This window comes from Heloderma suspectum, chromosome 4 (assembly GCF_057233095.1).
Source record: "Heloderma suspectum isolate Gila_16-S chromosome 4, 16-S_ref, whole genome shotgun sequence".
Classification (NCBI taxonomy): Eukaryota; Metazoa; Chordata; class Lepidosauria; order Squamata; family Helodermatidae; genus Heloderma; species Heloderma suspectum.
This window is the reverse complement of record NC_139461.1, coordinates 14,680,148-14,705,434: the sequence shown is the minus strand read 5'-3', so window position 1 is coordinate 14,705,434 and position 25,287 is coordinate 14,680,148. Positions and strand designations below refer to the sequence as shown.

General features: G+C 44.6%; 1 protein-coding gene across 1 annotated transcript in view; it reads right to left on the bottom strand.

Annotated features, from left to right (window-relative positions):
• COL22A1 (collagen type XXII alpha 1 chain) overlaps positions 1 to 25,287 on the bottom strand; it is a 224,738-nt gene that overhangs the window by 104,877 nt on the left and 94,574 nt on the right. The window contains exons 20-26 of the mRNA XM_084847960.1: positions 20,512 to 20,565; positions 13,476 to 13,529; positions 12,012 to 12,056; positions 7,310 to 7,363; positions 4,804 to 4,857; positions 1,227 to 1,271; positions 782 to 844 (exon numbers count right to left, since the gene is read on the bottom strand). Coding sequence (XP_084704086.1) covers positions 782 to 844; positions 1,227 to 1,271; positions 4,804 to 4,857; positions 7,310 to 7,363; positions 12,012 to 12,056; positions 13,476 to 13,529; positions 20,512 to 20,565 — 369 coding nt within the window. The remainder of the gene's footprint in view (positions 1 to 781; positions 845 to 1,226; positions 1,272 to 4,803; positions 4,858 to 7,309; positions 7,364 to 12,011; positions 12,057 to 13,475; positions 13,530 to 20,511; positions 20,566 to 25,287) is intronic.

Genomic DNA, 25,287 nt, shown 5'->3' with positions numbered 1-25,287 from the left:
GAGGCATCTTCAATCAGAGTGCAAGCAGTAAATCAAATAATGATAGCCATGAGCAAATGATATTGTAGAGCTGGAAAAAGTGCAGAAAAGGGCAACTCAAATGATCAAGGGGCTGGAGCATCTCCCCTATGAGAGAAGGTTACAACAGCTGGGATTGTTCAGCTTGGAAAAAGGAGGGTGAGGGGAGACATGATAGAGGTGTGCAAAATTATGCATGGTGTGGAGAATGTAGATGGGAGACATTTTTCTCCCTCTTTCAAAATACTAGAACCCGCTGTCATCCCATGAAGCTGACTTGTGGGAGATTCAGGACAGATAAAAGGAAGGAATTCTTCACACAGTACGCAGTTAAACTATGGAATTTGCTACCACAGGATGTAGTGATTTGGATGGCTTTAAAAGGGGGTTGGACAAATTCCTGGAGGAGAAGGCTATCAATGGCTACTAGTCTTGATGGCTATGTGCTACCTTCAGTACCAGAGGCAGTGACCCTATGTACACCAGTTGCTGGGGAACATGGGTGGGAGGGTGCTGTTGCACTCATGTCCTGCTTATGGGTTCCTGGTCAACAGCTGGTTGGCCATTGTGTGAACAGAACGCTGGACTAGATGGACCCTTGCTCTGATCCAGCAGGGTTCTTCTTATGTTCTGAAACATCTCTAGTGCTTCCAAGCTACATTCTAGAGACCATCCCTAGCCCGAATCAACCTGCTCTTTAAACAGAACCACCATTTGCTTTGAGGCCCAAAACAAACTAAGCAAACACCCCAAAACTTCACACCTGGTCTCCTTTTTCTCCTCTCAGTCCTGGCAAACCTGGTGGCCCAGGAAGGCCAGCTTCACCCTAAGTCAAGAAAAAACAACAACAACAAAAAATCAGAGTGGAACAAGTTCCCAGGACACTAGATTGCATCTGCCAAGCTTCCAGTTTCAGTATCCAATAGAGACACAGCAAATGCCATTCTGTTATCCAGCAACCACACATCTAGCCCTTGCATAAGTTCTGTGAGCACTCTTGTTAAGATTATTGTAGGTAGAAACCCCTATGGAGTTCCATGTGGCTGAACTGCTAAACTGGTTTGAAGGGTTTTTGGCTGAGTGAAGTGCCACTCAGATCAGCTTTCAAGTGGTCCCATCTTGAATAATTGGTTCCTCAGAGAGATGCTGCTCTAATCTGGCCTTGTTGCTTCTCTGGACTGGAATGATGCTACATGCACAATACTCACCGTTTCACCCACAATGCCTGGTAGGCCAGGCTCTCCTGTTTCACCCTGAAAAAGCAAAGGGAAAATAAGTTTTAGGGTGCAATCCTATGCAAGTTTAGATGGGAAAAAGGCCTACAACTCCCCGTATGCCCCAGCCAATTGGCTATTGGCTACATTGGGCAGCCAATTTCTCTGTTATTTCTTAAAATTCTATACCATTTTTTATTGAAAGCTCTCAAAGTGATAAGAAGGGAACACTACTCTTCGTTTCTTCTGTTCAAGAAAGAACCTATTACAGTATTCTGAAGTATTCTGAAGGCTCCGTATGACTTGTATAAATACCATGGAAGAAAAAGGAAAGATGCTATATATGAAGTTAAAGATGTCTTCGCATCTAACATGCAGATTTTCTAAAATGCAAATTGCATCAGCTGGGGGGGGGTAATATTTAATAGGATTAGAGGAGGCATGGAAAGGAACCCCCCCCCCCCGCCCCGGCTGAACTGGGTGGATTTTTTTCCCAATGCAAATACCAGTTTTCCAGACACACTTGTAAACTTGCTAACAACTGGATATGTTTTGCTAATTGAGAGGAGAACCTTGGACAGTGGAATCATAGTATGGATCTTCTCTCTGAGTACAGAAATAAAGCAGGTTGCTTGCGGAACCCAAGGATATGATAAGTTCTGGGATGGAAAAAAAGGAGTTGGAAAATGAGGCTTGGAGGAGAGGAGGAGCAATTCTTTGAAACCTGCCTGTTGGCTAAGATGGTTGGCTAAAATACAGCAAGATAAAACATAATATAAAAGTTTGTAAAAGTTTAAAATTACAGTATAAAGCCAAAGTTAAAAAAACAAAAACAGCAGCAGTATAAAGATTTAGAAATGCAATTACAGATTTAAAAATAGCAGAAACGGAAAGATTAAAAGGCTTTGCCATAGCATAAGGATAACGGCTTTCAACAGAAGAAGCTTCCATCCCAAATTACTGAGCATGAAAAAAAACAAAACCCTAAAGGTTTGGGAGTTGCCTCATTCGTTTTACTGATTCATCTCTCCTCAGAATGAATAAAAGACTTCAGATGAGGGATTTTCCTTGCACAGCAGGGTAGGAAAGAGTTAAATTCCCTCTCTATGCCTGCTCTGATAATGTTAATTATCATCACCATGGCTCCCCGCTGAAGCAATTTAGATTCTAAAAAATGCTTTATTACTCATTTAATGTCTCCTGTAGTTTGGCCCACGGGTGTACAGGATGCATGCACAGGGCAACCTGCTATTTGGAGATTTCCAAAGGAATCTTTTTCTGCTTAGTGGCTAGAAAAAGAAAATGTTCCAATGTACTTCACAGTTGACTCAGCACTTGATTTGACAATGTTGATATTTTTGCAGGAAGTGGGCACCCTTTAACTTATTTTAAAAATTTATGGGCATGATCCAGCTAACATTCAGTGCTATTGCATTCTAGCGATTGCAGCTGGTTAGCTGTGGATGTGTTTAAATCTTGCTTCTTGTAATATGTGGGACCAAAAAGCGCTTAAGTTCGTAATTGGTGTATCCTGTCTTATATCTAGCTCCCTTCAAAGAGGTTTGCATGAGCATCAGAAATGAACTGTGAGGTTTTCAAAACTTTCCAAGAAACTGTCCCTTCAACAGAAATATGAACCATCATATTTCATAAAACAGTTCATAAAATATGAACTCTTTACCTTTTGTGGACCAGTCAGCCAATGAGAGGAATTGGTTAATTTGCCAATATAAAATACTGTAATCTTATAATTTTAATTTGCCTTGAAGCCATTTACTGTCGATTGCTGGAACTGTTTCTATTTTATTATACTTCATTTTATTGCTCTTACTCAGTACAATTCATTAAAATTATTCCTATGTATTTCTGTCAATGCCATCATTGCACAAGCCTGAAATTGCACATTAAAAATAGATTAAAGGCATCAGACCAAATAAGTGCAATTTCAGATTACCATACAACCTCTCTCTCTTCCCCCACTCCCAGCGTCCTCTCCACTTAATGAACTTCATTACCTTTTACATTATAGAAACTGAAGAATAAAGGAAACTATAGTAGAAAAATGGGGGAAGGGACAGGGACACTTGAGGACACTTGATTTTTGCAATTCAGATATGAATTGGCCTAATCCAAACCTCCCAGACGAATGTGCGGATTAGAATGTAGCTGTCCTTCAGATTTTGCACTTCTCAGAATTTTGTGATGCTGTTCTTCACTCAACAGTGTATCAAAATATATTTACAAATATGTATTCTGAAAGATACATATTTAGATGGCAATTCTATCCAATTGTTCCTCTTTAGAGGAAGAGTTCTGACAATGGAGTCTTCTGCCCAGCCGGCAAGATCCAGGCAGTGTGGGTGGAACAATGAAGGCAAAAACTCCTCCCTTAGGGATGGACGGACTCACCTCAGTCCATCCTTGCTGAGTGCTCACCAAACTGCTACTGCCCTCCCCTGCCCACCTTGCGAACCACTGGATGACCCAACAAGTGCCCAGAGAATACCCAGTGGCTGCCTGCCCCCTTAGCAAGCTGCCATCTGGTGTAAAAATGGCAGCTCAGTTTTTTCTGTAAAAGTAATGTTGAGTAAATGGAGGCTGTAAAGGGGCCATTTATGCAACATTACTGTATTTTCTCACAAATAAACATTTCTAAATGTATTTTCTCTCAAAATTCTCATTTCTAACACAGCAGTCCTACAATCCCTAGACAGCATTTGTGGTGCTATAGGATGATGCAGTGTCCTTCTCTACATCTGAAGACAGAGCTATGAGCATGGAGGAGGAGGAGATCTGAACATGGATCTTCCTCCCTCACAGTTACTGTAGAAAACTCCATGGCTGGAAGGTGGAAAGGGGGCATGCTGCTGGGTGGGAAGTAGAGACGAGAGGCCTGGATCCACTTGATCCATCCTAGAGCCTCTCCATCCCCTATCCTGCTCACCAAGAGGTAAGTCAGCTAGACAGGCCAACGTGCAAGCCAACAGTCTAGTTATAAATATTCCTTAAAGAGAAATGGGAGGTTACGGATGTCACAGGAGTCCGAGAGGGGGGTGGAGTCTGGTGGCCCCCAGTCACTGAGCTGCCCACTGCTTACTGGCACATTTGCTGAGCATCACATGGTGTGCAAGCACCTGGCGGCCACCCATTCCTTTCCTGAAAAAAATGGCAGCTCGGGTCTTTCTGTAAAAGTAATATTGCATAAATGATGACCATAAAGGGGCAGGAGTCCATCCAGTGGTGTGCAAGGTGGACCATGGTGAGTTCACCCATCCCTAACTGGAATGGGTGAGGCAAAGAGAATCCTTGGATGAAACTTGCTTGCTTGCAAAGGGATGTTGAGGATGTGTTTGGACCCACTCACACACCCAAATCAGTAGTTTTAGCCTGAGTATTGGAAGGCTTTGGCTGAAAGACTGCCTATAAAACCTTTAAACCAAAAAATACTGAAAAGCGAGAATGTTTGGCCTGGTATATGTTATCTCTGACTGAATCATAGGAGCAGAATAGATGATTTTTTAATTATTATTAATGTGGCTGACATCAGCTGTAAGAAATGCAGATTTTTTACCTTGGGTCCAGTTTTTCCAGGGAACCCCTGTTCTCCTCTTTCTCCTCTATCTCCCTGTAAGAAATTAAAACATGAGACAGATTTTATATAATAAAACATTTGACAAAGGGCAGAACTGGATGTTTCAAGGAAACTCCATTTATCCCTTGGAACACTAGTATTGGTGTGTGGAAATTTAAGGCACAATCCAATGCATGTTTAGATGGAAAAAAAGTCCTACAACTCCCATCATTCCACAGCCAGTCATGCTGGAAATTGTAGGATTTTTTTCCACATCTAAACATGCATAGGATTGCATCCTTAGAGAGGAAGAGGTGTGGGCTGGAAGGAGGGCTCTTAACCATTCTGAAAAAAATAAAAAGATAAGACAAGGTAAACCCCTTAGGCACTGAAATATGTATTTATTTTCAGAAGCATGCCAAGATTAATTTAATTCCGGGTGCATTTTGAACAGTGTATTCTTTTTCAAGATGGCAATGTTTGCTTAGGGATGTGAAGACTATCCACGGGGGGAGGTGGAGTCTGATGGACTCCCCCGTGCCTGCCCCCGGGGCCCCACTCACTAAGCTGCAGATCATTCACAGATCTGCTCAGCGAGTGCCCTGGGGCTCAGCGAGCATCTGGCAGCTGCCCGCCCTTGTTGCAAGCCACCATTTCTGCACAACAGTGGTGGCTAGGGCTCTTCCAGGAAGGGAATGTTACAGATTTGGCAGCAGTGAAGGGGCCATTTGCGCAACATTACAGGTGTGAATAGAACATTTTGTTGTGCAAAATAGTGGCTCACAAGGGCAGATGGCCCCATGACCTCACTGGGCTCTCACCAAGGCAATGAGAAGCTCGCACAGCACCACAAGCAGGGGTGGGTGGCAGCAGCAGCTCAGCAAGCACCCGATGAAGCTGGTCACAGGTGAGTCCGCTCATTCCTATGTTTGCTTGCTGTCAAATACATATTTCATTCAATGCAAGCAGTTTTCAGCATGTTGAGTATCTTAGCAATATTCATTATTTCTTATGGTCTGAGCTTTCCCCTGTCACTCAGGATTGACTCTGAGCATATGGAGATAGTTAGCAGTTCAGATTCCAGATTCAGAAGGGGAACAGCCAGAACCAGGGGAGGCATCTTCCCGAGCGAGTTCAGATATGGATAGGCGTGCTTCTCAGGATGCTAGCACCCAGATGGCTGGACCTGAAGCCCCCCCCCTTCCCTCCTCCATGAGAATCCAGGAGGAGGAGGAGGAGGAGAGTGTGGGGCGTGACCTGAGGGATGCTAGACCGCGGTGCAGAGTGAAGTGGGAAAAGTTAGAGGCGGAGCTCAGACGGTCGACCTGGTTGGTGATGCGTGAGGGTCAACATAGGGGAGCATCACTGGATGGGAGGGGTTTCCCTTCCTAAGTTATTCTAGCCAGCAAGTCCCTGTTCAAACTGCTAGCAACATCATAGATCCCATTTGGATTCCCTGCTGTTATTCCTTTGTAGCCTGAGAGTCTTCGGGGATTTGCACCTGTTGATAGTGAATTAAATGTGTGAGACTGAAGCCTCTCTTCTTGTGTGTGTGTGCATGAGGAAGGTGGGGGCCAAGGGAATGTGACAACTCCATTCTCTAAATAATAACCCCAAGCAATTAGAAGCTTACACCAGTAATGGGAAGTGTGTAGACATATCCCCACTTACTTATCCTCCCCTGCAAATATTCCTAGGTCATTGTAAAAGATTCTCCTATCCCCAAGCTGGGCTCAAAAACTGGAAGTGGGACCAGCTGAAGAAATAATAGGTTTGAACCAGGGATCTATGAGAATTTCATTTATGTTTGCAAATTATCCGAACATGCTATGGTCAAAACTTTGAATGAGGAAATGAACAGAAGCATGTGTTCTCCGAAAATGTTTGCAGATTTTCAAACATGAACACGTGCATTTTTCAAAAATATACACATTTTCACACTGTAGTCTATGAGCAACAGTGTGTGCACTTTGGGAAAATTGTACATTTTTTGCATATTTTTCCTTTTCGTCACTTTTGCACAGTTTTCCTGTTTGTGCAACATGAACAGAGATTGCAAATGAACGTGGTGAATGAGGAAAGACAAACATCAAGTTGATGTTCGGAAAATCCTGGTGAATGAATGCAAACATCACTTCTTCACCCATCCTAGTTTATGAGCATTTCATACAAAAGAATCAGAGAGCATGTAACAGGTTGAGCAGCCCACTTTCCTGCTGATTGATCCTCCATAAAGGACCATTTCCACCTTTTTTGTATATCTAATGTCATGAAAATGGCCCTTTAAAGCTGCCGTTGTGTACAACATCAGATATACAGAAAATCTAGATCCCCATCTTCTGTAAAAATGGCAGCTTGCATGGAGCAGCGGGCAGCTTTGGGGTGCGCCCAGACCAGTCTTTGAGCACCTGCTGAGTGCAGACTTGGGTGTGCCCATCCATCCCTAAGCATGAATCAACTGAATGTTGTGATCAGCATTATTTTGCCAAATGTTAGCACTGATTACCTTTGAGCCAGGAAGTCCAGGTAAGCCATCCTGTCCTGATGTTCCAGGTAAACCCTAAACAGAATTGAAACAAAAACAAAATGCACAAATCAATTCTCGGGGCTGGGTATGATTTGGTTTACTTTACACGAGATGGCATATATCTTCCACATTTCAAGAAGAAACACATGGTCACTCTGATTCAGTTCCATTGCAGTCAAAGAAGCAAGAAGCATACAGAGGCATTCCTTACACAGGGATCCAAGTCTATTCTCTTCATTCCTGAGGGATGTTCCATATGCCTTCATGATCTCTGGAGCATACGGGAGATTGGGCTCATAGTCCATGCCGAGGTAACACAATTGGATGTTCTCAGAGATTGCCCTGGATGTGGCATCTACTTAAAAATTGACTAGGCATGACAAGGAAGGCTGGCTGATAACCCAGAGAGAGAGAGCCCAGGGAGAGAGGTGAAGAGTGGATGCTAAACCCCCTCTCCCCTGAATCCTGAAGTCCAAGAAACAGCAACAGAGGAAGAGGTGGGACTGGATATGCCATGACCATCACCACTACACTGAGGCAAAACAAGATGGGGGGGGGCATCAGCACAGATCAAGTTCAGTGACATCCCTAGTAAGGGATTCCGAAGAAAAAACAGGAAGGGCAGTAACTCGTAGAGGACTTCAGTGTTGATAATGATAATTGAGATCTACTGGAGGAGCCCTCTCTGCATCCCACCAGTGCAAGACGTACACTATTGTGGGATGTGGGAGAGGGCCTTTTATGCTGTGGTACCTCTCTCCTTGGAGACCTGATTGGCACAGACAATGGTTTCATTTCAGTGCCAAGTTAAAACATGGCTTTTTACCAAAGTCTCTGAGGGCTAATTGGTTTCCCTGAGGTTGCACACTGTTTTAACTGATTTATTGGTTTTGATTTTGAATTGGTATTAGCTAGCTTAACAATTTAATATGTTTTCAGCTGTTTAAATTATTTATTTTTAATGTGGTTTAAATTGATTTTATCTGTACACTGCCCTATCTTAAGGATATAGGGCAGGATACAAATGTTTTAAATACAACAGACAAACAAATAAATAAATAACTGGGAGTTTAGAGGGGTGGTAAGAATCTCCAGGAGAAAGTGTAGGCCAAAAAAGATGGTGAAATACACGTGATTTTGTAAGGCAGAATTTCTTGCAGCCTGAGGGCCAAATTTTATTTTGGAGAAGCTTTCAGGGGCTGCATTCCAGTAGTGGGCATGGCCAAAGGCAAAAAGGGCAGAGCCAAAATACTACTACTACAACAACAAAATAACAGCATGTTTTATTTTCGAACTCTCACTGCCAGTAGTTAAGCCTCGGGGCGGGCATTTTGGAATTGGGAAAACAGGACAAATGCCAGGAAAGCATCAAATGAATGGTGGTTGGAAAAAGGGGGTGGAGCCATTTGTGGAAGCTTAGAGGACCAGGTTGGGACCCCAGGAGAGCAGGATGTAGCCCCCAAGTCTGAGGTTCTGCACCCCTGTTGTAAGGCATTCATAACAAATAAACCCCACCATCAGTATTGGGGCCAAACAAGCTTCCCATGGTAGGGTTCCAAAGTTCTATGTTATAAGATGTTTTAAGAGTATTCTCTTTCACATTTAAAAACAAATGAACAAAACTAGCAGCCAGCATTAGGGATGAACGGATTATGTAAAATCCATTCTGCCTGTGTTTCACAGATTCTCAGCTGCCATTCATTCTGTCGTCCCCCCCCCCCCAACAGAATCGGATTTTTTTTAGTTTCCAAATTTGCACGAAGTCACATTTGCACAAATTTGCACATGCAAAAATGTTACCCCCCCCCCGTGCACATTCCTCCAAAATGCAATGCACATTTTCACACTTCAGCTTATGGGGAAAATTCACATATTTGGCTCGCCTTTTTTAATTTTGTGTATTTTTCTACAGGCAAAATTTGCGCAGAATTCGGGAAAGTTGGGAATCCGCTTGACATGGGAAAAGCCAGCCCACTGCAGAATCTGTGGGTCAGATTCATTGAAATCCAAACTCATTTGGTTCCATTGCAGATTTCTCCAACATCCCTAGCCAGCACACAAATAGGGATGTACGAAAGTCACTTACCTTTCACGGATTATGTTGATGGTGGGGGGGGAGGTGTTCCATCCCTCCCCCCGGAATCCTCAACGGGGGGGAGGCGCTCCGTTCCTCCCCCCCCGGAATCCCTGGTGCTGAGCAGCCCGCCAGGCCCAGCCAGGCCTGAGCCGTCCACAGCCGGATTTCTGGCCGTGGAGGGCTCTGGGGAAAACAAAACAAAACAAAACCGCGTACACAAATGGCGGCGGCTTTGGCCGCCGCCATTTGCGTTCCTTATTTTTGCCCTCAATCTACGTAAATATTTACGTAGACTATGATGGCGAAAATAAAGGGGAATGCAAATAGTGTAGCGGGCGCTATTGCGTCCCTTTTTGATTCCCCGTTTTTGCCTACGTAAATATTTACGTAGGGGAATCAAAAAGGGATGCAAATAGCGCCCGCTACACTATTTGCATTCCCCTTTATTTTCATCGTCATAGTCTACGTAAATATTTACGTAGACTAAGATGGCCAAAAATAAGGAACGCAAATGGCGGCGGCCATAGCCGCCGCCATTTGCATACATGTTTTTTTTTTTTAAACCCACCCAGCCATGTAGGCTAAGTAAAGATTTACGTAGCCTATTATGTCGTGTGTGTTTTTTTTTAAGCCTAGCCATGATAGGCTACGTAAATCTTTACGTAGCCTATCACGTGTTTTTTTTTTTTTTTACAAGACTGTTAGTGGCGGCGGCAGCGGCAGCTGGTCAGAAGACCAGCTGCTGCAGCTGCCGCCGCCGCAGCTGCCGCTGGAGCTGCCGCCGCCGCCCGGAAGATCCGCCCCAGGTAAGTCTCGTCCCGGGGGGGGGATACGCGGGTGGGGCGGGGGGCAGGCCATTTCACCATGGAGTTCGGGGGGCCGAATGCACGGTCATTCGGCCTCACCGAGATCCGTGGCGGAATTCTCTGACATCCCTACACACAAATATTGGAAATGATGGGCTGTTGGTTGGAAGGGGTGCAGAGAAGGAAGGAGGTGGTACCATTAATAATTGTGTCTTTGTCTTAACAGGCATATGTGTGTGTGTGTGTGTGTGAGAGAGAGAGAGAGAGAGAGAGAGAGGGAGAGAGAGAGAGAGAGAGAGAGAGAGAGAGAAGGGAGTATGTGAATGGAGTATGTGAGTAATGCGTATGGGTGAGTGTGAAATAGAGAGAGAAAATGAGGAAATAAAGAAAATGTATTGCAAATTAAAACAAATACAGTTTTTTTAAGGGCCTCTACTTGTACTCATAATGTATTTCTATTGTTTATATCCTGCTCATCTTCCAAAATATTCTTGGTACCAAAAATTAAAACAAAAAACTAAAAGTACATGTCAGACAATAAACTAAAGCCAAGAAACCCAATAAAACCTAACGATCCACCACCGGAGAGAAGTTAACATAAATTATTGTGTTGTAGGTGATACCCAATCCTCCCACAACTCCATCAAGAGACGAAACAACAATCTGAGGGACGCACAGCAGTTTTCGACCATTACGTCTGGCCCACATCAATCCATGCGTGAAAACAGGACAACAATGATATAGCTTTCTGTTCAACAGAGCAGTCTCAGAAATGGCCACGAGATGTCAGCAGTGCCAAAGAAAAAGTCCCAAAGACATAGGTAAACCTAAATACTTTGTTCAAGGGTTGCACTGCAGGATGTACACTTAGGGTGCAATCCTATGTAGGGCTAGACAGAGAAAAAGTCCTAAAACTCCCAACATTCCCCAGGTGGGGCATGCTGGGAGTTGTAGGACTTTTTTCTGTCTAACCATGCGTGGGATTGTGCACTTAGACAACAATGCTTTTTGTTGTCTACTGACACTACCGGTGTCAGTAGGACAGTGGAACTGCCAGTGCATTTTACTTAAAGGGAAAATTGTGATGCTACTTTGGAGAAAAGATGGTTCCTGCTTTTGTAAAACATTGTGCAGCAATGAGAGTTAGCTGACCTCGCCAATTCAAGGCAAGCACAACAGGTCTTTTTAAAAGGCTGAAGACTGATTTATGTGAAGTTCACAGGAGACAAGACACAGAAAGAATGCCATTTCCATCATGGATTGGCAGGTAAGGTCTTGGCTCCCCAGATGGTCACACCACCTCCCCCTGGTTCCACCCCCTTTCACCTGACTATCAATCATTTGGTGGTTTCCTGGCTTTTGTGTATTCCTCCCCCCCCCCATTCTAAAAGGCTGAAATGCTTCTTTTAAGGCTTCGTTACTGACAGTAAGAGCTTTAAGCTACAATACACTGGTATGTTTTGTATCTTTTGCATTTTGGGCCCCGTCCTGTTTTCCTTCAGCCCCGCCCACCACTGGAACGTGGCCCCCAAGAGATTCTCTAAAACTGAATTTGGCCCTTGGGATGAAAGAGGTTCTGCACCCCTGGTCTAGAAGCAGAGGGGCTTCTGAAAGGACTCACACTGGCATGTTCAACCCATATTTGCCATCTTGGAATTTTAACATCCTTAAAGGTTGCTGATGTCTCAGTTGCAAGGTAGGAAAGTCCCGTCCCATCAGAATGAGAGAAATGGCATGCTGTCCATTCACCCTCCCCTCCCACCTTTAAAATTCTATCTTAAGCCCTGAAACAACTTACAGGTGGTCCAGGCTGCCCATTGCTGCCAATTTCGCCAGGTGGCCCCTAGAACACAAACAAGCCAACAAAGTTATCAGAGCTTGGCTTTTGCAGCAGCATGATATTTGCCACCCACCAGCCGTTCGTAGTAGTGGGCCAGCCCAGGACATTTTGCGACTTGTGGAAAAGGACAAGATGGTCATGCACACACACAGACACGCACACCACATACAGAAGCCAACTGGACTGGCAGATGAATCGTACATCAACACTGGCAATGGGACAACATCCCTCACCACATCTGCGAGCAGAAGCCCCATTTAGGGGGTGCAAGACAGGCTATGTGGCACACACACTTTTATCTTCCAACAGACGGGAATGGCCAGGGAGTTCAGGAGGAATGGCTGAGAGGCTGCTGCCCCCCCTGCCCAGCATCTGCCACCAGAGGTGATTGCCTCACTCTGCCTAATAGTAGGGCTGGCCCTGTGATTAAAACAATTACCTGTGAATAGAGAAGTTCCCAGTTCCAATTTTACTGTAACCAGAAACTAAGTGGAGTAGGGTCTCAGGAAAGCCATTCTTCACTGAGCCTCAGCCTCCCACCCCTAAATCAGTAATATAGGGATAACAATACTGACTTCCCTTACATGACGGTTGGAAGGATTTCCAAAAGTTATGTTCATATATATTGCTATGTATCAGGGGTAGGCAACATGCAGTCCATGGGCCACATGTACCCCCCCCCACTACTGCCAAATTCATTTTTAAAGGGGAAAAATGGCATCTGTAGTGGCTATGGATCACCAAAAGGGTCAAAATTCGCTTGTTTGCACGTTTGATGCTTTTGGTGTTCTGTAGCTGCTATGGAGGTAATTTTCAAGTAAGCTAATTTTGACCATTTTGGTGCTCCGTAGCCAGTACAGATATGATGTATTCATTTTTTTAAAATATGTTTTTCATCTGAGGGGGTCCCCAGTGGCAAAATGCCCCCCCCGACCTCCCAAAGTTGCCCACCTATAAGAGAGAGAGAGATTCTAATACAGTTTCTACTAACCATACTGTTTCTGTGCTGACATTTTACAATTACCCAGTGCCTGGCCAAAGAGGTTTTGTTGTTGTTGTCCTTTCTGTCTGAGGTGGAAAACTTCAAATGACACCTCCCTCCATGCTAATTAACATGCAGTTCAACCCAGAGGGAACATTCTCCTGCATAGTCTCAACTCATATGTGGGAGCTGTGACAAAGCAATCTGTGTGCTGGCTTATCTTCCACTTATTTCATTGGAGCTTGTGCCGGAAGAACCCCCACCCCACACTTGGGTCAAATCCATCTGTCTTCCATTCTGAGACCTGTAATGGCACCCCCAAAATTGTCACTTGAGGCACCCTCAGAATAGGGGGACGGCTCTATCTGTGGTAAAGTTAGGAAGCCCTCATGCTGTCTGACATTGCCAATGTCAACTTTTTATGAAAGAAACTTTCTTACTGGGGGTCCAGCAAGCCCAGGAGGACCAGCAACTCCAGGAGGTCCAGGGGAACCCTGTGAGGGAAAAAAAAAACATGAGAAGAATGTTACATAAAACCCCATTGACTTATTATCTCATCAGCACAGATCGCCTCTCTTTACTGACAGAAACCCCTGTTCCTTTAACAGCTATCTTATGCCAGGAGGGAAGTTCAGTGCAGCTTTTCCCATCACTAGAGCACCATGGTGGGAAAAGTTCCACCTCTAGAGTTTCTTCCTTGAATGCCACCTGTCTTTGTCAGAGGAAGAAGTGGCAACCTAAAGAAAGTGAACATGTAGCATCCTTCCTCTGTGAACAGGGTGGAGGTGAGATCACATGAATGCAAAACCCATCCGTCAACAAGCAAGTTTTATTGTGTTCAGTTCTATCTGAAGAAGAAAAGAAGTGTCAACATAATTATTCATCTGTCCCAAGAGAGCCATGGTCACCATGACAACAAATGAACATGCAGATTCTAAGGTCCATTTCTCACAGAGGCAAGTCATCTGTGTAAGGGCTATACCATTTCAGACTCACAAGGTTGAATTAACCTTTATATCAAATAAAGAATCTCCTGGCTTATAGAATCAGGGAGAAAGCTAGGATATGATCCTTCTCCCTGGCATATTGGTTTTCTATGTGCAGGGAATGTTTTGTATGAAAGAGAATTCAGTAATGTGAGTCTTCAGTTGCAGATGGAAGTGGTACAGACCAGCCCTAGGAAACCTTTGAATTGTAGTTCTGTGAGAATGCCCTATTTGAGGGCCTTGGAATCTCACCAAACTATACCTCCCATATTTCCTTGGGCAGAAGCCATGGCAGTTGAAGCAGGGCATACATAAAATCTGGTTCTGGATTTGAGAGGACTTTAGCAACAATCCTCAATAGCACCAAAGATAAGAGAATCTGAGATTAAATTTCTGCAGATAAATGTATAAGCACATAGACACATCAAACAAAATAAGTAAATGAAAGGGAGGCAGAAGGGGGGAAATAAAAAAAATGGGGAAAAGAAAGGAAAATTGGGAAGTTATCTGAAACAATTTAGAGAAAATAAGAAGTGCAGACATGTAAATCGAAAATAAATGTTATGCGATGCTGCTTCAAATCATCTTGCCAATAGAGGGGGCAAAATGACCAGAAATAGGAACAAAATCATTATACCTAATGGAAGAAAAGTTGTCCAATGACGAACACACACACACACACACACACACACACACAGATTTTAGCCCTATCCAGTTGTTCAGCTACTCACACGTAGGGTGTGGGGGATGTGGGCACACATATGAGCCCTGTCCCCAGTGTCCCCATATGTCTGGCTTCCATTTAGATGTCATGAAAGTCTGAAAAGGGGTCTCTAAGTTCATTCGGCTGAATGCACTTAGATAGCTCCCATTATCGGAAACCCTGATTTGGCAGAATTCCTGATCATGAGAGCTCTGTAAGCATGTTCAGCCAAAGACGCGAACAGGGTCATTTTCAGACCTTCATGCTTGAGAAGATCTAAATGGAAGCTGGGCAGATGGGGACACTGGGGCCAGGGCTTATGCGTGCGCCCACATCCCCCTTCCCACATTAGCCCAATACATGAGCATGCAAACATAGAGCCCTCGAGTGCTGAAAATGTCTGATATGCCTAGAACAGAAGCACTAGCTGGAAAATGGACATCTGCATTTGAATTGCCACTGTTTTTGCCTAATGGAAATTCTGAGGCAAATTTGAAGGTTCCTGCCCAGGAAAAAATGTCCAAGGGATTTTAATTGAACCAAAGAGAGTTTTAATGACAAGTGAAATTTCTCGGGTGGGTCGCTCTGCACTGCCCAGAATCAGCCATAGAAAGCATTGATGAAGTTTGTTGGACAAGCTGCTCTATTTATAGAGGATGAGGCTATCAATGGCTACTAGTCATGATGGGTATATATTACATCCAATAGGAGAGGTACTATGCTTCTGTATGCCTCTGGGTCATGTTCTCTGTTGGAGAACATGATCAGGAGAGTGCTAATGCACATGTCCTATATTTGTAGACTTCCCATAGGTATCTAGTTGGCCACAGTGGGGACAGAGTGCTGATCTATATAATGAAACTTTGTAGACTTCCTGAAGTGTGCATCATGTGAAGGCAAATCATGTGCAGAACAATGCTGCAGGATTGCACCTCTGGCCCATCCTCCCGCATCTATGCATTGGGTGTGAAAGTCTGCAATGGAAAGACTATGCATATAGACCGCTAAGCACAAGGCTTTTCCCCATTCTAGAATGCCAATCACTTTCTTTTGCAGACATGCAGGCCTAACACATGGCCCTGGGGTGGGACCATCAATGCCACCCACTGGAAGCTGGTGGCTCTGATTTTGGTGGGGCTGTGTATCCATTCTGGGTTTCAGCCAGAACTAGCCAGAATTCTAAAGGACCTATCCAAGGTACTGAACCGATTTGGGGGATAGAGTTCAGCACCTTAGATAGCTCTTTTAGAGTTCTGGCTGGTTCTAACTGAACCCCAGAATGGATTCACAGCCCCACTGAAATCAGACCCACCAGCCTCCACTGGTGCCACATGAGCTCAGGATGGCGCTACAGGGAAAGCTGTCTGTCCCCCCTGTATACATGATTGCCCTTCATCTGATGCCTTGTGACATCACTACTTCTGAGTAGACATGCACAAGAATGGGCAGCAAAGTGGCCATCCTGTGCATCCTTACTTGGGAGTAAGCTCTGCTTCCCATACTTGGGGATCGTACTTCCAAAAAAAAACCATGTCAGGCTGTAAACCTCAAAGGAATCTGGTGCAAACATTCATTTTGAGAAAGCGTCCCTCTAATTCCATCTAAACCCTGTGAAACATGTCAGTTATGAATACAAAGCTGCCTTTGCATATTTTTTTAAATACCTTTTACCTCACCAGGGAGGTTGCATGGCGGTAACCGCATTAGATTTGTGTGGTGCTTGGATGCTTATGCTAATGGGACGCCACAGAAAGTACAATAGGCATTGTCTCCTCAAAACTGGCCTTGAACACTAATATAATAGTAGGAAAATTACAGGAAAATGCTAAGTACTTGGCCATTACACAGCAACGGCACAATGGAAATGGCTCCTTTGCCTTTCTGATCATCTGAAGTGCTTGCTTTATAATGCCACAAACGAGCCAAGTCCCAGGTTATTAAGTGAGGCGGCCCGACGGGCTGAGGGCCAGCATTATTTTAGAAAATAAATAGCTTTCTCAACTAAACAAAACAAAGCAAAGCTGCTCTGAAGTGCCCAGAGGCTATCAGAATGCAGAGCATGGCCAGATCTCTGCACAGCACACGCCTCTGGAGAGTATCGCAGGCTTTCAGCATGAGGGCAAGGAGCTATTTGTTTAAATTAGTAACTTAATAGAAGGGCACAAGTTTGGGATTTCTTGTCTCATGATGAAAAGGTTTCATTTTCTTTTTTGTTACTTTTCAACATGGTGCCTTGAAGCAAAGCAGCATACAAAAAAGGTGGGGGGGAGGAAAAAAACCAAACAAACACAAACAACGTTCACCATAAGTCTGCTAAACCTAAAGTGTGTGTGTATATCCATATATAGCAGACTAAGGGTTCTCCTTCCCCCTCCTTTTTTTTCTCATTTAGATGAATTCTCCCTATAGGAAACAAGGAAGGCTCTTATGACACCTTGAAGATTATCACTTTAAGGAAGCAATCCTATAGATAGGCAGCCGCCTGTGAACTCGGAGGCAACCGCCTATCCAAAGCAGGGCAGAAGAAGAACGGAGGGGATCATTCCCTCCGTGCTTCTCCTGCCCTGCTTTTTTGGCTAGACAGCTAATTGCGGCTGTCTAGCCACGGGAGGACGAAGCGGGGAAGGAGGCTGCTGTACGACACATAGGATGTGTCATTCAGGCAGTTACGATCTCCCCACCCCAGAACTCCCCCATCCACACCCCTTTCCGGCCACTCCGTGCACCTCTTGCGAGCACGGAGGACGGGGCTGTTCCGCAGCATGGAAATGGGGGGAAGTCAGCTCTCCAGGAACCGACCTTGGAGCGCAGGTTCTGAGGTCGGTTCCCGGAAAACAACATATCCTAAGGCCATCTAGCCACTGTCCAGTAGCCATAGGATTGCTCCCTCCAGGTTCTCCTTGCCCCTCCTTTCCTCATTTCTCATTCAGATGAACTCTCCTTATGGGAAACAAGGAAAGCTCTTATGACACCTTGAAGATTATCACTTTTACTATTGCATAAGCTTGCATGTTTCCCAGTAGTAATGTATGGCTATGAGAGCTGGACTGTAAGGAAGGCTGAGCGCCGAAGAATTGATGCTTTTGAACTGTGGTGCTGGAGAAGACTCTTACGAGTCCCCTGGACTGCAAGGAGGTCAAATCAGTCAATCCTAAAGGAAATCAACCCTGAGTGCTCATTGGAAGGACAGATACTGAAGCTGAAGCTCCAATATTTTGGCCACCTAATGCGAAGAGAAAACTCTCTGGAAAAGACCCTGATGCTGGGAAAGACTGAAGGCAAAAGGAGAAGGGGACGGCAGAGGATGAGATGGCTAGATAGCATCACTGATGCAATGAATATGGACTTGAGCATGCTCTGGGAGAGAGCGCAGGACAGGAAGGCCTGGCGTGTTATAGTCCATGGGGTCATGAAGAGTCGGACACGACTGAACGACTGAACAACAACAACAAAAGCTTGCATGGCCCAGAGCCCATTTTATCTGATACTCTAGCCCAGGGGTGTGCAACACATGGCCTGTGGGCCACAATACAGCCTCCCTGCTGCTGACATCACCAAATTTCCTTTGCTGCCAAAATTCGCTGGTGGTGGAGCAGCAGCAAAAATGGCCGATTAAGCTTCAAAACAGAGCTAAATAAGCCTCCTTTTTGCCACTGCCACTGGATTTCACAGCAAACCACTGTTCTATTTCCTGTCCTTGCAGCAAATTCAGTGGTGGAGACCGGGGTGCAACCCCTGATGGGTCGTGGGGGGCTAAAATGGCCCCAGAAGTTGCTCATCCAAGCTCTCTAGCTCATGAAAGCTCAGACAAAATAAATATGCATTATGTTGTGCAATCCTATGCATGCCTACTCAGAAGTAAGAACCACTGAGTTCAGTGGGCTTTACTCCCAGGTAGATGTGCAGCACAATCTTTTACATGTCTACTCAGAAATAAGTCCTATAGATTTCAATAGGCCTTACCCCCCAGGTAAGAGTGCATATGGTTGCAGCCTTAGGGAGCAATCCAATGTATGTTTAGACAGAAAAAAATCCTACAAATCTCAGCATTCACCGTGCTGGCTAGGGAATGCTGAGAGTTCTAGGACTTTTTTCTGTGTAAACATACACAGGAGTGCAACTTTATTCCTTTGGGTGACACAGGACGCTTGGATGATTTTGCAGCAACAAACTAACCTGGCCACACTTCTAGAATTCATCATTATGGGGCCTTTACAATACATTTCCTGGAAGCAAGCAGAAGCTTGCAGAGCAAAGTACACTCAAGTGGCACATAATTATTATTTTTTTTTGGTGAGTTCTGAGCAGGCATGTGTGAACCCCTTTCCATCTCCCTGAGAAATGTTGTGAGTCTCCTTGAAACGTTTTTGCTTCCCTTGGATACTTTTCTTGGACAGAAACATCCAAATTCACCCCAAATTTCCACATTAAGGCTTGTCACCTGGTCATGATCTTGTTTGGAAACATCAGTGGACATTTCACTCCAGGTTTTCATTGTTCCTTCATGCAACCAAGATGCCAGGACTTTAAAAAGTGAGTCAAAAAAATGTGGAATCTACCACTTGAAAAAAAGAAGAAAAGGTTTTGGATATACTAAAGTAAACTCAGGTAGGGAAAGGTTGGTATCTTATTAACATGAAGAGCGAAGGCCCAGTCAGTTTTCCATTCCTTGGCTTAACTGGGGTTCTCTGATTTTTTGGGTTAACATCAAATTTCAGGCTGTATTGAGTGAAAGGCAAAGCAGATGCTTCATCAACCTCTTCTTTTTTCAACACTAAAATAGCACAGCTGGTATAATATTTTCTATTAAAAATGTAACTCCAAAGAGCTTGGGTTAGCTGGCTCTCCTTGCACATTTAATGCCAAACCAAGTCTTTTCAAAATGGCTTTATATTTCATACACCTCCTTCACTTTACATAATGTTCTACAGGGTGTATTAGCATCCTATGAGAAAATGTAGACAAGGGATGGGAAACCTCAGGACCAGGGGCCAAATCCAGCCCTCCTGTGGTCCCAATCTAGGTATCCAGGATTTCCCAGATGGCCATGACCCATTCCCCTGGCTCCACCCCCTTTCCCCCAACCACTGATAGTTTGGTGGTTTCCCAGATTTTGTGCAGATTTTTGTTTTTTCTCATTCTAAAAGGTTGAAATGCCTCTCCTGGGTCTTAGTTACTGGCAGGAGGTAAAAAGTTACTGGTTACTGGTAACAGTAACTGGTTACTGGCTACTGGTTACAGGTAACAGTAACTGGCTACAGTAATGGGATCCATTACTGGTTACTGGTAATAGTTACTGGTAACTGGTTACTGGTTCCCAGATTTTGTGCAGGCTTTTTTTCTCATTCTAAAAGGCTGAAGTCCCTTTCCTAGGGCATAGTTACTGGCAGTAGCTGTAAGTTCTAAAGGGCTTGGGCCTGGGGCGGGGGGGGGGGGCGCTGATGATGCCTTCAAAGAATTTTGTATACCAGTGGTGATGCCCAATGCTGCTAGTGGGTCATACACCTCTCAAAGGGCAGATAGTAAACAACTGGCTTTTGAGATGTGCCACAAATAAAGGGCAGGTGCCCTTTGCGAAGGTAGTTACAGGGGTTCTATGCAAATAAGCCAAGCTAGACATTACATGGGGGTGTAAATAAAAGAAAACAGAACAAAACCTACATTAACCTATCCACACTGGAAGGAAATTACTTCTTGTCCTTAAGTACGGCAAGCAGTTGTATTAAAGTGTGGGTTTCATGCCCTTTTGATTAACATCAGATTTGTAAACTGTTAAGGATTACTTACTGGAGGTCCGGGCAATCCATCAACTCCTGGGAGACCAACGTCACCCTTCTTACCCTGAACGTGAAACAGAATATTAAAATGTTAGTAACTACATCATAAGAACATAAGAAGAGCCCCGCTGGATCAGACCAAGGGTCCATCTAGTCCAGTATTCTGTTCACACAGTGGCCAACCAGCTGTTGACCAGGAACCACAAGCAGGACATAAGCGCAACAGCACCCTCCCACCCATGTTCCCCAGCAACTGGTGTACCTAGGCTCACTGCCTCTGGTACTGGAGGTAGCACATAGCCATCAGGTCTAGTAGCCAGTGATAGCCTTCTCCTCCAGGAATTTGACCCCCTTTTAAGGCCATTGAAATTGGTGGCCATCACTATGTCTTGTGGAAGCAAATTCCATAATTTAACAATGCTGTGTGAAGAAGTATTTTATTTTATCTGTCCTGAAACTCCCACCAAGCAGCTTCATGGGATGTCCCCATTGGGTCTGAATATTACGAGAGAGGGGGAGAAATGTCTCCCTCTCTACATTCTCCACACCTGGCATAATTTTGTACACCACTGTCATGTCTCCCCTTACCCTCCTTTTTTTCCCCAAGCTAAACAATCCCAGCTGTTGTAACCTTCTCTCACAGGGGAGATACGACATCCCCTTGATCATTTTAGTTGCCCTTTCCTGCACTTTTTCCAGCTCTACATCTATTGTTTTGTTTGTTTGTTTGTTTTTAGGTGTGGTGACCAGGAACTGTACATGGTATTTTAAGTGTGGTCACACCATAGATTTGTATAAAGGCAGTATGATGTTGGCAGTTTTATTCTCAATTCTCTTCCTATGCCTAACATGGAGTTTGCTGTTTTTACAGTGGCCGCACACTGGGTTGACATCTTCATTGAGCTGTCCACCACAAAACCAGGATCACTTTCCTGGTCAGCCACTGCTAACTCAGATCCCATCAGGCTATACTTGAAGTTGGGATTTTTTTTTTTCATTTTTTGCCCCAACGTGCATCACTTTACACTTGCTTGCATTGAACCGTGTTTGCCATTTGAATGGCCTGTTTGGAGGCTCTTTCGATCAGTGGACAAGTGGGCTCAAGGTCTGACCTGTTCTGGTTGGGGTTGTACTCCCTCTGAAGGACCAGGTTTGCAGCTTGGGGGTACTTTTGGACTCAGCTTTGCTCCTGAAGAGCCAGGTGGCTGCTGTGGCCAGGAGCACCTTGCACAGTCTCAGCTGGTACACCTTCTTCACACCTTCCTGGGGAAGGTGGATCTGGCCACAGAGATTCAGACCTTAATTACCTCTCATTTAGATGACTGTAACACACTCTATGTTGGGCTGCCTTTGAAAAGTGTTTGGAAACTAAAGCTAGCACTATACTGTTGTCTGGTGTGTGCTTTAGAGAGTATATAACACTGGTCTTGAGACAATTGCACTGGCTTCCATTTTGTTTTTGAGTCAAATTCAAGCTGCTTTGGTTTTGTTCTATGAAGCACTAAAGCGCTTGGGGTCTGGATATCTGAAAGACCACCCTTTCCTATATGAGCCTGCCCATACTTAGTTATCTTCATCAGAGTCTGTGCTGTATGTCCCACCAACAAGACAGGCTAGTTTGGTGGGTACAGTACACAGGGCCTTCTCTGTAGCTGCACCCTAACTTTAGAACCCCCTCCCAAGGAAGATCAGGTTGGCTTCATCCCTATTGGGTTTAGGTAGTCAGTGAAAACTGTACTGTTCCACCAAGCCTTTGGTTTTTAAAACTGTCTTAGCCTGTTAAGAATGTGTTTGTTTTTATTCTGTTTCAATTTTATTGGGTTTTATTAATTGTTTATCACCTTGAGAGCCTCGGTGGGCAGAAAAGCAATGAGCAAATAAAATATTGTACATACATACATACATACATAAATGATAGTTGATAGATAGTGTCAGGGTTGGATCGGAGCCCATAGAGCCCCAAAGCAGTTCTGATTCTGAGGAAGAGATCGAAACCATGGGAGAGGAGCCCACACACTGTTCAGAGGCACTGCCGGAGGGAGAGCCCCTCCTTGCTCACATTCCTGAGAGTGGTAGTGACCCTGGCAGGCAGGGGGAGGGACAACTGGAGCTTTGGGATGCTAGGCACCAGCGCACAGACAAGCAGGAGATGGAGGGTGCCGAGAGGAGGTGCTCAGCCTGCTTGGCATGATGTCAACAGCTGCACCCCAATGCCCCATGGGAAAGGGTGCCTCCTAGCCCTTAAGTTCAGAGGCTTCCCGCCTTTTCCCTCCAAATGGAGACCAACTGATTCCCTAAGGCTAGAAACCCCGGATAGGCAGCTCTCTAAAGTTTCCCTCATTAGGCTCAGGCAATTAGCATCTGTAAGCATCATTAGATTGAATGGAAATAAAGCCTTGGAAAAGAGCCCTATCATCTGCATGTTGATTCTGGCTATGAGGATTTCAGAAGGTAGCAAGGGTGCTCCCGACAGATAGATCCAAAGAGAAATATATGGTAGACATTCCTGTTTGCACACAAACAATAAGATTATTATTATTATTATTATTATTATTATTATTATTAATAATTTATATCCACCTTTTCCCCAGTACTGGGACACACGTGTCATTCCCATCAGTGAAGCAAAACATACTCTTCAAATATTGTACCTTTTGTATTTGAACAAGAGAATGCCCACCAGCACAGCATTTAATTATTCTAGTAGAGATGGAAGAAAGGATAATTTCATACCATGAGCCCCCAAACTGGGGAAACTTTAAAATAAAATACAGCAATATGCCAGCTTATATAAGAGGGATTTTTCCCCCTAGATTACAGTGGGAAGTATACCTGTAGATATAAAGCTCTGCAAAATGACATACTGCCTAATAGCAGGCTAGACACAGCCGGCAATTATGCAGTGCTACTCACAGTGGGTGTGTGCACCCTTTAAATAAACAAGAGGTGAATTAATTGTCTCAATCAGCCATGTGAATAATAGCACACTTAGAGTAATGTGTTGTGTTTGGAATGAATATAACTTATCTTTGCTGGTAAGAAGCAGAGACATCACCTTGCTGACAAAGGTCCGTCTAATCAAAGCTATGGTTTTCCCAGTAGTAATGTACGGCTGTGAGAGCTGGACTATAAGGAAGGCTGAGTGCCGAAGAATTGATGCTTTCGAACTGTGGTGCTGGAGAAGACTCTTATGAGTCCCCTGGACTGCAAGGAGGTCAAATCAGTCAATCCTAAAGGAAATCAACCCTGAGTGCTCATTGGAAGGACAGATACTGAAGCTGAAGCTCCAATATTTTGGCCACCTAATGCGAAGAGAAAACTCTCTGGAAAAGACCCTGATGCTGGGAAAGACTGAAGGCAAAAGGAGAAGGGGACGGCAGAGGATGAGATGGCTAGATAGCATCACCAATGCAATGAATATGAACTTGAGCACGCTCCAGGAGAGAGCGCAGGACAGGAAGGCCTGGTGTGCTATGGTCCATGGGGTCACGAAGAGTCAGACATGACTGAACGACTGAACAACAACAACAACAGTTTCACTCTTGATTTAACCTAGACCATCAATCAAACACTTGCTGTTGACAGAATATGCACACTGGACTGAAGTCCATATTTTCTCATAGGGGTGGTGCTCATAAGAACATAAAGACAGCCCTCCTGGACCAGGCCAAAGGTGCAATCATCAAGCATCCTTTTTCCACAGTGGCCAGCCAGATGCTTCTGGGTGTCTTGTTATGTGATTACTTGAGGCTTGTGGTGAAGCTGGTAGCATCTGTTGGCAGTCAGACTGAGGCAGGCAAAATCCTATCCGGTAAGTAAAGACGGGTCAAGGCACAACAAGTAGTGTCAAGGAAGAAGAAAACAGGACCTTGGATAGCTCCACATGGGTCCTCTGCTGGCTGGAACTCTCCCCTATTAGAAATGGGAGCACATTGTCTCAGCAGGGAGCTAAAGCCAACTGAAGTCTCATGTAGGCTGACAAGAGCTGTAGTGTGGTCAACTCTGCCCCAACAAGAGAAACTATCTATACTGTTAAAGAATTATATGACTTAGACTTCTGTGAGGCTGGGGAGATGGAGCTTCTGTAGGAGACCTCTGAATTAGCGGATGATGGCAGGGCTGCGTCCTTTGGCTGAGAAGGTCCTGAATAAGGCACTGACAGTCCTAAACCTGAGGAAGCAGCCTGTGCCTTGTCCTCATCAGAATCCTCTGCTGCACACTGGAAGGTCTGAGGGCCAGGGGTCATCACACCAGGAAGCCCCCCAAAAGGGCACAAAAGGAGCAGAACTTCCTGCTGACTGTCCCCAGCAACTTGTATTCAGCAGCATATTATCTCTCAACCTAGAAATTCCATATATCCATCATGACTAATAGGCACTGAAAGACCTATCCTACCTTAACTTGATTAATCCCTTCCTAAACTTGTGGCGGTAAATTCCAGACATTAATTCTATATTGTGTGAAGAAGTGTTTTCTTTAGTCCATCCTGAATCTACCGTTTCATTGAATGGCCCCAAATTTTCATATCTCCACCATGCTACCTCCACCTTTTATTCAGGCATGTACCAAAAGGAGCCACTTCCAGCCCATTTCAATAACATGTTTACAGATACTGTGGGGATCTCTACACCTCACGTTTATTGTGCATTCACGGTTGCTCACTCACTGAATTGTGTGGGTCCATTACATGATGCTGTCATTGTCCAGTCATTATTCCACTATTTCCTCCCACCTATCCCATGTTTTCCTCAAATGGAAAAAATGGGATATTTTTCCAGATATGCGC